The sequence below is a fragment of the Neltuma alba genome, unplaced genomic scaffold, assembly GCF_004799145.2.
Source record: "Neltuma alba isolate B1F8T4 unplaced genomic scaffold, ASM479914v2 tig00013935_pilon, whole genome shotgun sequence".
NCBI lineage: Eukaryota > Viridiplantae > Streptophyta > Magnoliopsida > Fabales > Fabaceae > Neltuma > Neltuma alba.
Window position 1 is genome coordinate 13,075 of NW_021637964.1, and position 17,548 is coordinate 30,622.

A 17,548-nucleotide genomic window follows, 5' to 3' on the forward strand; every position below is an offset into this window, starting at 1 on the left:
GCATCAACTGTCCAAGTCAAGGGCAAAGGGACCGTGGAAGTTGAATTCACTTCTAGGAAAACTCTTACTTTAAGAGATGTCTATTATGTACCAGAAGTTAGGAAGAATTTATTTATGTACCTTTACTTAATAAGTTTGGGTTTAAGTCTGTATTTGAGGGAGATAAGTTTGTTCTCACTAAGGGTGGAACATTTGTGGGCCAGGGTTATTTTTGTGACAACATGTTTAAATGTAATGTTGCTAAAGTTAATAACAGTATTTATAGTTCTGCTTATATTGTTGACTCTTGTGATTTATGGCATTATCGTTTGGGTCATGTTAATTTTAGCAAAATGAATGATATGATGAAACTTGAATTGATTCCAAAAGCTGCTATTAATCATGACTCTTGCATTACTTGTATGTTGACTAAAATAACAAGAAAACCTTTTCCTAAGTAGAAAGAAGTTCTAAAATATTAGAATTGATTCATTCTGATATTTGTGATTTGCATGGTTGGCCTACTTTGGGTGGTAAAAGGTATTTTGTGACTTTCATTGATGATTGCACTAGATATTGCTATGTCTATTTAATGCATTCAAAGGATGAAGTCTTGGACAAATTTAAAATCTTTAAAACTGAAGTAGACCTTCAATGTGAAACCTTTGTAAAATGTTTAAGGACTGATAGAGAGGGAGAATATTTTGAGTCTATTGGCATAATACATCAAGTAACTGCTCCTTATTCCCCACAGCAAAACGATATAGCTAAAAGAAAAAATAGAGTTTTAATTGAGATGGTGAATGCCATGTTATCTTACTCTGGTTTGTCTAATGGATATTGGGATGAAGCATTGCTAACTGCATGTCATATATTGAATAGAGTTCCTAATAAAAGGAACAAGATAACCCCATATGAATTATGGAAGAAACGAAAACCCAATCTCAATATTTTCGAGTTTGGGGATGCAGAGCAATAGTTAAAGTTCCAAAACCCAAAAGAAAGAAATTAGGTGAAAGAGGAGTTGAATGCATCTTTTTGGGATATGCTGAGAATAGTAAGGTATATCGATTCTTGGTTATTGAACCAAATGATTCATACCCTGTTAGCAAAGTCATTAAATCAAGGGATGCAATGTTTCAAGAAGAAAGGTTCAACTCAATTCTTAAATCCAATGGTGTTTCTCATTCCAATGAGAAAACAAATCAAGAGGAGAATGTATCTACTGGCAATGACTTAGAAGAAATAGAACTTAGAAGAAGTAAAAGGGCTAGAAAAGCAAAAGCTTATGGTTCAGATTTCTTCATGTTTCTTGTTGAGGGGTCAAGGGAAGAAATTGAAAATTGTTCATCTGTTTGTTTTAATTTAGAAAATGATCCTGAAACATTTGAGGAGGCTATGAAGTCTCAAGATGCAGCTTTTTGGAAAGAGGCTGTACAAGATGAAATGGATTCAATAATGGGAAATAAAACTTGGAAATTAGTAGACCTCCCGCCTGGTTCTAAACCTATTGGTTGTAAATGGATTTTCAAAAAGAAATTAAAAGTAGATGGATCTATAGATAAGTTTAAAGCTATGTTGGTTGCTAAGGGCTTTACACAAAAGGAAGGAATAGACTATTTTGATACATATGCACCGGTTGCAAGGATTTCTACAATCAGAGTGCTAATAGCACTTGCTTCCACATACAATCTTGTTATCCATCAAATGGATGTTAAAACAGCTTTTCTTAATGGAGAGTTGGAAGAAAAAGTGTATATGACACAACCAGAAGGATTTGTGGTTCCTGGTCAGGAACACAAGGTGTGTAAGTTAATTAAGTCTCTTTATGGACTTAAGCAAGCCCCTAAGCAATGGCATAAAAAATTTGATGAGGTAGTTCTAGCAAATGGATATAAAATCAATGAATCTGACAAATGTGTTTATAGTAAATTTCATAATGGGAAAGGTGTCATGATTTGTTTGTATGTAGATGACATGTTAATTTTTGGCACTGATTTGAATGAAGTAAATCAAACAAAGAAGTTTTTGTCTAAAAATTTTGACATGAAAGATATGGGAGAAGCAGATGTCATACTAAGAATCAAGGTTATTAGGGATAATAATTGTCTTGGTCTTTCATAATCTCATTATATTGAGAAAATATTAAAGAAGTTTAATTGTTTTGATTGTTGTCCTATTTCTACTCCATTTGATTCCAGTATGAAATTAGCACTAAATAAAGGTTGTCCTATGAGACAATATGATTATTCAAAGGTAATTGGATGCTTGATGTATGCTATGACATGTACAAGACCAGATATAGCATATGCTGTGGGAAGGTTAAGTAGATACACAAGCAATCCAAGTCAAAATCACTGGCATGCTGTGGATAGAGTGCTAAGGTACTTGAAAGGAACAGTCAACTATAGTTTGACCTATAGTGGTAATCCTTCAATTTTGCAAGGATATACAGATGCCAGTTGGATAAGTTACTCAGAGGATCATGCTTCCACAAGTGGATGGGTCTTCACTTTAGGTGGGGGTGCTGTTTCTTGGGGATCTAAGAAACAAACCTACATTGCAAACTCTACTACAGATTCTGAGTTCATAGCATTGGCTACAAGTAGTAAGGAAGCGGAATGGCTTAGAAACTTGTTACTTGGAATTCCTATATGGCCTAAGCCAATGGCACCAATATCTATCCTTTGTGATAGTCAGTCTACTCTTTCAAGGGCTTATAGCCAAGTCTATAATGGGAAATCACGACATATTGGTTGAGACATAGTTCTGTGAAGGATCTGATTATGAATGGAGTAATCTCCATAAGTTATATAAGATCTGAATTAAATCTTGCAGATCCTTTGACGAAAGGTTTAGCAAGGGAAATGATGTTGAAAACATCAAAGGGGATGGGATTGAAGCCCTATAAACCTTGATCACCGATAGCGAAAACCCAACCCACACTTGACCATCATATCAAGTCTTGAGTTCAATTGTGAAAGTACGCTATTAGAGTGATTGCAAGTACTTGACATATTTATACATCCCAAGGTTGAAAAGTACTTGGTAACCATGAGATTTAAAAGGGGAAAGGTTGAGCTTTAATTTGGCTCTTAATGGACCTATAAGCATATATTTGCTAGAGCATTAATCATGGTGGTGCTCTTGATGGAGTCTACCTATATGAGAGTGAAGTAGGGCGCTTCTAAGAGTCTAAGGGCTTGACTCTGAAAACTCTTCATGAAAAGGATACGGACACAAGGCCATAAATGTGTCATTTTAAGTGGCATACAATGGTCCGAGATCCCATGCGTGAGTCATGCACACCTGTTCATATGGGATAATTGGTTCAAAGCTTAGTCTACCATATTATTTCGGATGGGTGAAACCATGTCTTGCTTAGGTAAAGGTTCAAATCCTTGAGATACCTTTACTGAAAACATGAGATTTCCGAAGTAATAAGAGTTTGGGTTCATTTTAAAAATGGTGGGGGATTGTTGGAATATTTTTAAATGAAGAGATGTGTTTTTTTGAAAAGTCATGTCCTTATATAAATTTATTAGATTAATAAATTTATATGAGGGGTTATGTCTTCATATAAATTAATAAATTTATTTGAAGGGTTGTGTCTTCATATAAATTAATATATTTATATGAAGGGTTATGTAGGAAGTTAAAATATTAAATGAACCTACATACTAAATACATTGTATTTAACAAAAGGTCATGTAGGAAGTTAAAACATTAAATGAACCTACATACTAAATTCATTGTATTTATTTAAATTATGTTGGTTCATGAACCAACATATGGTTGTGACTTTTTATTTAATAAGTTTTTATTCTAAAAGGTATCTCTTCAAGGCATCATTCAATGCTCTATACAAACCCTTCACCATCACTTCATTTGGAGATATACAACACAATCATTAAGATCAAACTCATTGCCTTTGTCTTTGAGTGCACGCAAAGATAGAGTCAAATTATCACTTTGTGAAAGCTATTGTTGTCTTTGCTTGAATTTTGAAAGTGCAATCTATATTCAAGGGTCTTCATTATGTCCTGAAGGAAATTCGCCTGTCAACCCAACTTGTACCCTAAAAGATACGAATAGGTGGGGGCGAATTAAGCCTAAAGGAAAGTGTTGTCCACGCCTTAAGACATAGTGCACCACTTTCTTCTTCATCTCTTCTTCTTGTACTCTTCAGAGAACCATTCCCTCCAACACATCGTGTGCAATAACTTTTCAAAGTAAGATGCATGAAATTTATTGCAGAAGATTCAACGTATATACTACTTTGATCCTATTTATAGGACAGAAAGAGAATGTTTTTTTGTCTTATTTATAAGTCACTTCATTAAATTTTAGTATGAATATACAGATATACTATTTCGTTCTTCATTTATTATAGTGTAGATAGTTTTTTTTTGAAAGATATATATATTAAATAGGGATAAAGTTGAAAAGTTGTTATATTTTAATGGAAAATTAATGCATTTTAAAGTTTTTCTTTGTCTGTGTGAAACATGCTAAAAGTGCTTATAAATAGAATCAAAAGAGTACTGGGAAATGGCCGATGATTACAGGTTCCAGCACCAGCTTTATGATTTTGAAAATAATATGGCAAGCTCGTCATTGGGAATGGGGTTCTGTAATTTAGTGTCGATCTCCATGAGCAGGCCACTAGCCTTGGCTGGAAAAAGCTTCCATTTTCGGAAACATTATTCAATCCGAAAAACCAGTACTCTATAGTTTTATCCAAACGGCACACACTCTTCCAATTCATGGCCTCCCTGCGAAAGGAATCCTCCCTGCTTGTCCAATCGATGGGTAGGAATGCTCATCCCCCAAACGGTAGCGTTTGGGGATGGGATCCGGGATCCCTATTTTTTCCCCCGTTTTTTCATTAATTTTATTTTTGTTTATTTTTGTTAAAATATACTCCCTCCTGTCTTTATTATCAACTTCAAATAACTAATTCTAGTATAACCAACAATTAGTTAAAATTAGTTAAGAGCAATAAATAGGTTAGAAATATAGTTTTATTTTCAAATATGTCTTTATGATAAAATGCAAAAAAAATGAAAGAGAATATATGGAAAAATGTATGAAGAAAGTATGACAAATGAGAGAGAACAAATAATTAAGGATAAATTTGAAAAAAATATATTAAATGTTTAGACAAACCCAAATTAAAGCTTATAAAATGAACTACACCACTCTTCAAATTTAAAGCTTATAAATAGGAATGGAGGAAGTATCTAGTACTACAGATTCTAGAGTATTTTTCCAATAACATCCACTGTCATAAATTTATTGAGTGCTGCTAAAAAAAAATTTCTAAGTGTTGTATACAACGTAACACAAATAAACAAAAAATAAAATTTAATTAAAAAAAATATGGGTACCACCCTCATCCCCTAAATGCTGCAGTTTAGGGGATGAGCATGTTCTGCTCATAGATTTATGTGTAGAGTATGTAGACCCGTGCGAAAAGTTACTTTCTCAAATTAACTCTGCGGAGTATGCGAAAAGTCACTTTCTCAAATTAACTCGCTTGATCAATATTTTGCCATTTTCTTTTGTGCTGACTTAATCTTGAATGGCCTTCTCTTGCCCAAGGCTATTAGGACGGAATGATACAGGTAAAAAAAAAAACACAAAATTTACAAAATTTAATATGGAACTGATATGATAGGGATAGGCTATGCCCATCTCATCCAGTTCCGAATACATTTACACTTGCGTATACGTTACACACACACTTATTGGTTTTTAATTGTTCAAAATATTGCTACAAGAGAGAACAAGAGACTTGGGGATTAAAAGAAGCATATAGAAGAAGGATATACTACCTCTGGTCCTAATTATAAACCTAGTTGACTAATTTGAGGAGATTAATGAAGTAAGTTAAGTTAGTTATTTGTAATAAATAAGTGTTGTCATTCCTAAAATATCCTTACTAATTAAGTGTATTGGCTAGAACTATCATTATTAGAAGGACTATCTTGGAAAACAATGCATAAATATGAGAAACAAAATAGATTGGGGTCTTATAATTAGGACCAAACTAAAAGTCAAACGGGGTCTTATATTAAGGACCGGAGGTAGTATTAACATAAAAGTAGCATAAAGTCTTTGGCTTTCACTGCCAAAGCTCTTATTTTGTGCTTATTTAGCAAAGTTCATAATTACTTGAATAAAACCCCTTATACATTTCATGGTATAAAATTTATTTAAGATATTTATCTCGTATAATACAAAATAACTTAAAATGAGCTAATGCTATGAGACAATGAGACTAACAAGCGTGGTTATTTAGAGCCAAATCCTAACCAACGCTTGTCCTCTACTTTCATAAGTCCACGTGTCACCTCCCCACTTGTCTACTAATCCCAAAATTCATCGCTCTCCAAGCTCCATCGACTCCTGGATCCCACATACGAACTCCCCACCCTCACATATTTCACGCGCCCCATACTTGCTCTCTCCATTCGACATCTGTCACTCAGTTGGCTTCAGTTCCTTCTTCGATGCTTCCCCTCAGCAACACTCGAGCGTTTGAGCCGCATACCTAATTAATTTGAATAATAAACTGCATTCACCGTGGTGAAATATTTTTTTCGGGTGTATTTAGTATTTTGAAATATATTTTAGATGTATTTAGTACCGTAAAATATTTTTCGGTGCATCAGCACTTTAAAATTCTTTTAGATACATTCAGCACAAAAATATTTTTTGATGAATCCAGTGCCAAGGCGAAAATAAATACTTCAAGGTGCTAAACACATCTTAAAAATACTTCGAGATGTTGGATGAACCACAAAATATTTCGGGGTGTTGAATGCAACTGAAAAAATATTTCGAGACATTCAGCATTTTGAAATTTTTTTTAGGTCCATCTAGCACCGTAAAGTATCTTTCGTTCATCCAGCACTTTAGAGTTTTTTTTGGACGCATCCGGCATCAAGGCAAAAATAAATATTTCAGGATACTAGACGCACCTTAAAAATACCTTGGGATGCTTGATACACTACAAAATATTTCAGGGTGTTAAATGTAGGTGAAAAATATTTTGAGATATTGGATGCACCTTAACCAATTAATTAATATGATTTTTTTAAATACTTTAAGCAACTTCCTTAATTACCTTTCTTCCCTTCTTACTTGATTATTATTAGGGAATATTAATAGAGTTAGTTTGAAAAAAAAATTGATAAATATGTAAAATAAGTCTTACATATATGACCAATATCAACTTCTCAATTAAATTCCACGTTAAGTACTAAAGGACTTTTTTTTTTTTATCCACAAACCGGTTTTCTTACTGCCCAACCCGGTTTTCCCTTTTTCCCCACTAAAAAAAATATTTAAAGCCCAGAATTATGAAAATCGAGACAAACAAAATAATGCTACTTCAGGCTTTCCGTATAGAGTGTTCGAACTTCAACATCATTCATAGAAAGCCTCTGTCACTCGGACCTTCCAAAAGAGAGAGGAAAGAAAAGAAGAAGAAAAAAAATCCTCTTCTTCAGCTTCTTCTTCGGCCAACTCTTAACATTTTTTGCTGTAAATTTCCGCTTCTGAGGCATAAATGCACTACTGATTAAGATTCTCCCTTGTTTTTATTTCTCCATGTTCTATCTATATGGTTTCAGTACAATTTATTTTGATTCCGCTTCTGGAATGGTGTTTTTGATTGTGAATTTGTTCGACGAGATACAATATTTGCTGATTGTTTGTGTGGTTGATCTGAAAGGCGAAGGCCTTATAAAGAGAAATTAAAATGGGGAGAGGGAAGATTGTGATTAAGAGGATTGAAGATTCAGCAAGCAGGCAAGTGACTTTCTCTAAGAGAAGAAATGGATTGCTCAAGAAAGCAAGAGAGCTTTCGATCCTCTGCGACGCGCAAGTTGGCGTGATTGTGTTCTCCAGCACTGGCAGGCTCTATGAATATGGAAGCTCCAGGTATGCATATGTGTATGTGTGTATATATTCCTTGTTCCCAATTCGTTTACATTTCTTTGTTTTACCAGAAACTAGCGCATCTTTTGATCTGGCTTCGACTTCTTCATTTTTCTTTTTACTGTGTCAAGTTTTCTTGAATCTGATATTCTGTCAGACACTGGTTATTGTTGGTGCAAGCTACAAGAAATTAAAATATATATATGTATAAAACACCCACTTGAACATATATTATTCACCAAGAGTATCGAGCTGTGAGCTTGTAATTGATGTTTAGTAGTACGTTTGGCTATTAGTTTTCTCCTTCTAAATGCGTGACGGATATCAAAATTTCCATGCATGCAAGCTCTGATGAATATGTGATATATAAGAAACTCTTCGTCCTTCTGCTAGCTGAGATCTTTGTTCTTTTTCTTCATGTTCTTTTCTCTTATCTTTGTTTTTTGTGCCCTTTTGTGGGTCATTCTTAATTTGAGCCAATAATATGTTGATTAGATTGCCTGATTAACCCAATGATTGACAGTTACACACTTTCTAAAATTCAGATATAGAAGATGCTAGGCAGTGAATTCGATGAAAAGGAATATTTGAAAGTATTCTAAGAATATTATCTAACTCTATCGATGTTTTATAGCCGGCTCCAAACTTGGGAAAAGAAGGAGGGTCATGTTATTCTAAGAATTCTATCTAACTCTATCTATGTTTTATAGCCAGTCCCAAATCTGGGAAAAGAGAAGGGTTATGTTAGACTCTCGAAGTAAAGCTCTGTCGAATCTTTCTATGACAGCGATCGATGAAAAAAATTGTGCTACTCTTAGAATTCAATCTAGAGTTACTGTTTTGCTCAAAAAAAAAATCTAGAGTTACTGTTGTAAAGATATTTAAAGTTCGAAAAGAAGAAATTTTAACACAATAATTGAAGCATGTTTAAGGTCCAGTCATCACCTCTTTTTCTCTCTTCTTCTTTCAAACATTACAATGAAAAATAAAATTCTAAGAGATTCAGACTAATTGAACTACATATGATGAATATTAGATTGTACACTGTAGATGCCTTTCCCGTACCTAAGCAGATAGTCTCTAAGCATTGATACTATGCTACTTTGAAAAGTTATGCATGCATAAGATACTTTTAGATTTCAAAAAATACATATCTTCTGGTGAACTGCTGAATAATTCATTGATTTATATATACGTGCATAAGCGATTTTGCACACTATTATGATGATTCACTTATTTTGATTGGTTTATTAACTTGTGATAAATATTTGGTGATATTGGGATCCAATAGAACTAGGCAATTTGTAATGTTTATGTTATAGCATATTAGTAAGGACTGGGTTGGTATACAACTGAGAGGTGTATGTACTTGTGCTATGGCTTGACCGTCTATTTTGAATCTTCAAACTATATATTCTTTTGTTCTTAAATGTAGAAGTTAGTTAAGGAGTTGATTTTAGTCTTAAATATAAAACCTTAATTTATTTATCTATCAAATTTGTCTTTTTTCTTGTCAAACTCACTTATTTAATCTATAGAAGGATATGTAGTCGAATGTTCTGTAGGAGTATTTGAAGGAGATTATGTCATATTTGTTAGAATTAAATAATTTATTTAGCTTCTTTAATCTACCTAAATTAATTGAGTAACTCTTACATTAAGAATTAAAGAAGTAGTTTTTCCCCTTACATAGCATAACTAATATTTATTATATATAGTCGTTTTCAAATCTTTTGGGTTAACGAATGCTAAATAAAATGTTGAGAAAACAAAACTAAGTTTTGCAAATTTAAAATGGTAAAGTAACATCCAATCTAGCATTCTAATTTTATTTATGATGCATTCAGCACCCAGATGTCATTTTCCTGATACATCCAACATCCCCTAATGTAATCCAACACTCCAATCTTATTTATGATTTGGGATGGCAGATGCACTACAAATAAATATTAAAGTACTAGAAGCACCATAAAAATAACATCAAGGTGTTGCATACACCATAAATAGGATTAGTGTACTAAATACAATTGGAAAATAATATCAAGCTGCTGGATGCTACTTTAATCTAACCAATTTAAAACGAGTTTTAATAAAACACGCACAGACAAGTACTCGAACATGTTTTAATTCCTCATCAGTCGTAGTTCATTCAATTCTAATAAAAATACATGGTTTGGATGCTAAATTGATTAGTACTCTATTTTGGACAATTACCCGTTCGTCTTTAGAGCTGGACAAGAATTGAAAATATATAGTTGATATGTAACAGGTTGTTCCAAGTTGGGGGGGTTGATTAAGGCTGAAGTTTTTTTTTTTTAAATTTTAATTAGCATGTTATGGTGCTTTTTAATTTTTACAAGGATAATTATATGTTAACTCATGTAAGTTAAAATACAACATCATATATTTGTGTTTGAGTAAACTCCGGGTAATTAAATGATTAGAAATAAAAGCTTAATTTTGTTACCAAATTGTCAATAATATTGTAATATATAGAAATATTTTTTAAAAAAATATTTAATGACATGATGAACATTTATAAATATCGCATCGTTAAAAAATAGTCAAAACGTAATGTTTCAAAATTCTCAATTAGTATAGTATAACCATTTTAAGTTCAAGTCATTTTTCTGCCCCCACAAAAGATCATACGAGTATCAGCTTTTCTGAAACATAAGTAACCACTGGATACCATTGAAGTATGAGTACGCGCTGTAATGATTATACTTATATTAATCTCAATGCAAATTAAAAAAAAAAAAAGCTTCATAATCACGCATTAGGTTCTGACATTTGATTGTTCTTTTAATCATGACATTGTTTTATGATTTAAACAATTACAAAATTGTTTTCAACATTAAAATTTGGATGCTACAGATATGTGTGTAACAGAAAATGATTAAACAATATCAGAACAAATCACTACTCTGTGTGTGTGTGTGTGTGTTTCTTTTCAGTTAGCAGCTCCTTGAAGTTTGCTTAGCTTGGTGTCAAAAGGATATATTTTTGGGGCTTGCATCCTCATCAATATAAAGATAAATTTTATAAAATAAAAGGTGGAATGCATGATAACTAAGGTTATTTGGTTTGCATTAGATTAAAGAAAAAGAAGGATCCTTCTGTTTTTTCATTTTAATTACTAATTGACTCTTCGTTTATGGCAGCATAAGATCTATTATTGAGCGCTACAACCAAGTAAAAGTGGAACAACATCAGCATATGAATCCTGATTCGGAAGTCAAGGTACAACACACAAAATACCATTCTCCAAATAATTTACATTAATGTTTTTTTTCCATATAAATCATACCTAGCTACTAGGCATTAGCAAGGCATGGTCCTGATATTGGGCTTGTTTGGATTGACATCGCCAAATGTGACTTTTTTCCAAAATGATTATAGCAAACTGAAGTTTGAGTTATAGTAAATTAGTGCAACGCAGAAATTTGTTTGAATGATATATTGAAAGGCAATTTAAGAAGGTTCAAAGTTGAAAAAAAGCCAAAAGCCAGAGAAAGTTTGTTTCAATTTTAAAGTATTTTTTGGGTAAAAAGTCAATTGCGCTCCAGAGACATGTCAAACATCATTTGTCATCCGACTAGCTTTCTATGATTCTAATGAGGCTTTCTAATGCTATCCCAAAAGATGAACTAACATGCACTAGTTTTCCAAGTAGAATTATAAAACATCAGAAACACACTCTAAGGAAAAGGAGATTCGGTTATGTTATTATTCTGGGCTTAACTATGGTTGAATTAAAACTATATATGGTTAATTGTCTTCCCAATAGTTTAAGCCCTTTGGGGATACATATTTAATTTAGCTAAAACTATACATATATATAATTGTAAACTTACGTCTCTGAATGATAGGGTCAAAGTGCTATACGTTGTGCGTAAGTTGGGGCTTACCTTATTAAACAGAACACTAGGTCGTTGCTAAAAACCCATATATATTAACCTTTTAGTCCATCAGTATTCTTGAGGTACATGCATTCAATAAACCCAAAGAAAGCTCAAAATTCAAATCTATACAACTAGGCATAGGAATGGCCAATAAAATCAACTTTACTCTCAATAAGAGTTGGAATCTTATTGAAGATTTGACTCTTGCCTAGAAATGAATTAATTCCTTAGTCATACGCTTCATGGGTGCTTTCTTTCAAATACACTTCATGGCTTAATTAAGTGCACACCTTCCTTTACCTCTTTAGACAACCTATTCTTAAACATGACCTTTAAGACGTCATCAAGTATGCCACTTAGTTAGAGGAATTTTCTTTGTAACTGATCCATCTCGTTTTAAATCATCCATTCGCTTAGTGCTGTCACTTTACTGATAAAAATGAAATCTGTTAAGTAAACCTTGGTCTTGAAAGAACTCCAAATAGATATTAGAGACCTAGTTTAAGTCCAATAGAACAAGTTAAGGGCACTAACTTTCAAACCCACGGCTGTTTATAATTTCTGATTCTGAGGCACATCATTGAACCCAACTAGCATATGCCCACCTCGACTATTCTGAAATCTCTAGGGGTCATTCTTGCTTACTCCTTCTGCCACTAAACTTCCATTCTCGTTGATATAGGGCTTCGTCCATGCATCCTTACTATCCTCTCTTCAATACTTTGTGGATAGGTTTGTATACTTGAAAACTGATCTTCTCATGTTATCCCAGAGACTTGTTCATGTTCATCAACATTCTTGACCATACACCCCATTCTGGCCATATATGCCTCGAGATTCATGTTGCTTTGATTTCCAAAATGATAATCCCACGATACATATACTTGTATTATTTCCATAAAATAATCCCACAACTTAACTTTACCAAATGAACAGTATGCCAGAGTAGTCAAAGTTATTTGATACTTTGAATTCTTACATTTGCTTTGCTCTTTATTTGATACAATATTTATATCTTACGTTTATTTGATATATATATATATATATATATCTATCTCTGTGTTTGCATTTCCTAGCTTTGGCAGAGAGAAGTGATTGTATTGAGGCAACAACTGCAACATTTGCTGGAATGCCACAGGTAACGGTTTCTAATTAACCACTCAATAGTAACATAACTGTATAATAAAAGCATCGCAAACATTGGAATAATAAGCATTGTTAAGTTTTAGGTAGCAAAACACATGATGGCAGGGAGAAGAAAAAAGGGCACTACAACACAGTACTGCCTTTGAACTCATCCAACGTGTATGTTCTCTCAAAAAAAAAAGAAGAAGAAGCAATTATTTCTACTTTTTCTGATTATAATAAACTGCAGATATTTATTAAACCACAACTTACCAATGAATGATTATTTTAACTGAAAAATTGCATGTGTTCCCGGTAAATACTGTAGTACTAAACACCATAGCCACTGGATAAGTAACAAAAGAAATCTTGTGCTCAATTACATATGTGTGTGTGTGTGTTTACTATTATATCAATTATATCATGATGACTAAGAATTCAAAGCATCAATTAAAAAGGATTATGAAGGTCAACAATTTCATCTTTATTGGTTTATCTAAAAAATTATATTGTTTCGAAAGTATATATGACTTCCTTTTGGTAAACATGTACGTAGGCAATGCATGGGTGCACAACTTTCTGGTTTGGGCATTAAAGAACTGCAAAATTTGGAAAATCAACTGGAGATGAGTTTAAAGGGTGTCCGAATAAAAAAGGTATGATGGATAGATTAAGACCATCTTCATTAGTTAATTTTACATGACAGGATTAATGATGTATTATCATAAATTGATAACTGATTTATTTAATTTGCAGAATCAAATGTTAACTGATGAGATTGAAGAGCTGCAACAAAAGGTATATAAAGATAATTTTGTTTTTGCTCCTTCCATATTAGAAAGGTCTTCCCTACAAACTGTAGCCAAACCATTGAAATACTATTGCAGGGAAATCAAATCCGACAAGAAAATGTACAGCTCCATAAAAGGATACACCTTATTACTAAAGAAAATGTAGAATTACAGAAGGTAAGTTGGAAAAAGAAACATTCCATTCATATGCCTTATCTTGTCCTCAACAACCACAAAAGAGGGGAGAGGGTAATCATTAAATGACAAAACACTCTAAGGTTATCATCTTAATCAGATTCATGAAGCAAGGATCAATATGAATGAAGAAAATGGGATTTCCGATCCTCCATACAATACCATCAACAAATATGGTTTGCAAGCCCCAGACCATCCACAGCTGAACCAGCCACAAGCAAAAGCTATGGAACTGAGGTACTCCCTCTGATCCTTATTATAGGATCCGTATTAGAAAAGAAAATTTGTTCTTTTTATAAGATCATATGATACTTTTAATAAGCATTAAACATTTTTTCCCAATACAGGCCCATATTTAATAAGGATAGTAAGAGATTAGAAATCAATATGATGTTGAAATTTATTATAGTTAATGAGGATAATATTGGTAAGCACTTGAATTTTATGACAAATTTAATGCATTTGATTGTTTTTTTAGTACATGTAAATTGGTTATCAGTCCCTTATAATGAGGATTAGAGGGAGTATATCGCTTCAAACTGATCATATATAGCCCCTTTGGTTCACAAGGCAGAGATAAAACATCTTTGTGTTCTCTTTATAAGTTACATTATTAAATTCTTAATGTGAATATATTATTTTATCACTCATTTATTGTGTAAATTGTCATTTTCTCGAGAAAAGTATATATATCAAATAAAGTCAAAGTTAAAAAAATTATTAAATTTTAAGACAAATTTAATAATCTTAAATATTTTAATAAAACATATTGAAAATTACTTATGTACATATAAATATAAATAGTTTGAATGTGTTTTGTATGTGCATTCTGTACTCGTGCTGTTTAGTCTCAAAAGCTATAACTAAAGACCCAAAATTCTATGACAGGCTCCATCTGCTCTGGCAGTAACTCTGACAACCTAAAACTGTCAAACAGCAGGCTGCCAACAACTTTCTGTAGAAAGATAAAGTTTCATGTGAGGGGGATATATTTCTCTCCAACAGGTTAGAACCAGAAGTCCAGAGCAGCATATCAATGCTTACATGCTATGACATGTTCCATCGTTAATTAATTTATGTGAGGATCAGACGTATGTACTGGATATTGTTGTAAATTCATATATATAAGAACTTTAACAAGCTAAGGTACATTGCTCATTTATCAAACTAAACGTGTCTCATATGGCGACCAAATGGAGGGAGTTTGGCCAAAAAAACAAGGGCATGAATCTGATCTCAGAAATCTTACCCTCATTGAAACAACCATCAAAAGGGAACTGATCTCGCATGGTTCTTATCTATTTATGTCTTTGCTTAATCTTTGATGAGGAGTTCAAACCGAAGAGTTCATATTTCTAATTGTCTTCAATATATTTTTATATTCATCTTAACCTTTTAAAGTTCCAAAGTCTTGACATAATGAATAGACTATATTTCAACGCACCTCATGCTTAAAAATTAAAACAAGCATTAATGAAACAGAAATCAAATCTCTTGCATGGATGGCAGAAAAGTATAGCATATGCAAGAATGATGAGTCATATATCACAAACAAGTTATGCTTCATTAAGAGAAAAAAACAAAATTCAAAACTGCACCATGTACACATTGGGCCCATATCGCTCTCTCTACCCGTAAGATATCAAAATGTTAATCATTTTATGTAGAATCTAATGATAAAAAGAAATAAGAAAAAAAAAACATTTGAGAAATGACAGAAATTAAGGGGCAGCAATTGTGCTGGCTAACACCTTAGATCCTAAAAACATAACCTCTGTACTCAAAATATCACTACAAAAAAAAATAGTAAAATAACGACAAAGTTTAGTGATAGAATTTTGTCGCTAATTAATTAGTGATAATCTTTTTCATAACAAAATTTGTAAATTAAACTACTAAACCAAATGCATGCTACAAAGAGAAGAAGACAGTCAAGAGGATCCCTCGGAAGAGCTCTTGCATCATTCTCCAACCCCTCTAAAATAACGCTCATTTGAGATGTAAAACTTGATAGGCAAATTTATTACTCAATTTGCGAAGCAGAAATCAGAAGCCCTAATATATTACTCATTCTCTGGTCTCCCGAAGCAGCATGTTGTTTCAGCTAATAAGACTCCCTAAATTTATTATTTTTACCTCTAAGTATATGATTAAAGAGAGTAATTTAAAAAAAACCTAACATATTATTGCAAATAATCAACTTAACTAATTTTCTTAATATCTGCAGATTAATTATTTAATTTTTATATTAAGTATCAGAGGCAATATATCTCAATGAAACTTAACTACGTAATTATTAGATGAAACTAACCCAAAAAATCATAGAGAATTAGAGACTTTATTAGATGCGGCTCAAATTAATGATGAATTCTCTCTCTGATAAAATACAAGAATTAACACCATATTTTGACTTTTTTGTTCTTTGTAAATACGAATTTGAAAGGCTGTATTCATAGTCCATTATGAAAACAGGTTGTTAAGGGATTTTAAATAATCAACAAGCACTAAAAAGAACATGATTTCATTGTTAATCTTCGCTAAAAGGCTATGGCCAAGGATAGGGGTATGTTTAAATAAAGCAAAAATAGAGAGAATGAAAATTGAAAGCCATATTAAAATTAATATAAAATGAAAATTTTCAATTAGTTTTAAAAAAATTAAAAATAGAAGATTGTTTCTAAATTTATAAGGTCAAATATTAAGGGTATATTTGGATTGGCGTTGGGCAAAACTGACTTCTAGCTCAACTGACTTTTATAACTTAAGTTAGAGTAAAAGTCAGTTAAGGTATGTTTGGATAGGTGCTTTTAAAAAGTGAGTTGAAAAAGTTAAAAGTTGTTTGGATGATTAATAGAAAAGTTAGTTTAGTTGTAAAATGACTGAAAAGGGCATAAACTTTATTGAATAGTAGTGTTTGAAATTTTATGTTTTTAATATGATAATAGTTTAAAAAAATACATAAAATTATTATGATAAAATAAAAATAGTTTATTTAGGAAATTATAAAATAAAAATTTTTGTTACCCAAAAAAATTTGGAAAAAATATTATACTTACACTGGTGCTCTCTTTATTTAATTATGATATTATACAAAATTCATAAAACAAAACCAAGCCATTGATATATAGCCAACCAAAGAGAGAGATTACCGTCTTAGCCGTTCGTTTTAAAACAAAACAATAATTTTATTATTTTAAAATTTCACTTTTCTTCCTAACACGGAGTCATCCCCACCCTTGTCACTCACAAGATTAGCCCCGCTCAGCCAAACCCAGTCGCTGCAGTAGAGAAAGAGAGATATGTTTTGCTGTGGCCACAGTGACGGAGGAAGAACAGCCGGCAAGAGCGACGGACGAACAAGCACTGGCAAGAGCGACGGGAGGAGAATACCTGCCGCGAGTGAGGGAGGGAGAACCACAGTCGAATCTTTCTATTCTGAGAGAGAGCAACAGAAGCACACCTTACAGAGGAGAAGAGCTCGGTCAAAAAGGGGAAAATGTGAGGGGTAAATTTGACAGGTGAAAATTTCAATACTCATTTAATGCTCATTTAACGGTAGATTGCATTTTCAAATGGTGAGAAGCTGCTTTGCCCAGCGTTAATGTA

General features: G+C 32.6%; 1 protein-coding gene across 1 annotated transcript; it reads left to right on the forward strand.

Moving 5' to 3' along the window:
• The first annotated feature begins 7,747 nt into the window (after positions 1–7,747).
• On the forward strand, positions 7,748–13,618 carry LOC114739389 (MADS-box transcription factor ANR1-like). The gene is made up of 4 exons (XM_028927450.1): positions 7,748–7,929; positions 11,091–11,169; positions 12,908–12,969; positions 13,513–13,618. The coding sequence occupies exons 1-4, from the start codon at positions 7,748–7,750 to the stop codon at positions 13,616–13,618; spliced, it is 429 nt and encodes a 142-aa protein (XP_028783283.1).
• Positions 13,619–17,548: the final 3,930 nt, after the last annotated feature.

Coding starts and splice junctions, on each gene's coding strand:
- LOC114739389 (XM_028927450.1), top strand. CDS start 7,748: ATGGGGAGAGGGAAGATTGTGATTAAGAGGATTGAAGATTCAGCAAGC. Junction 7,930..11,090: donor TATGAATATGGAAGCTCCAG/GTATGCATATGT, acceptor CGTTTATGGCAG/CATAAGATCTATTATTGAGC. Junction 12,970..13,512: donor CATTTGCTGGAATGCCACAG/GTAACGGTTTCT, acceptor ACATGTACGTAG/GCAATGCATGGGTGCACAAC.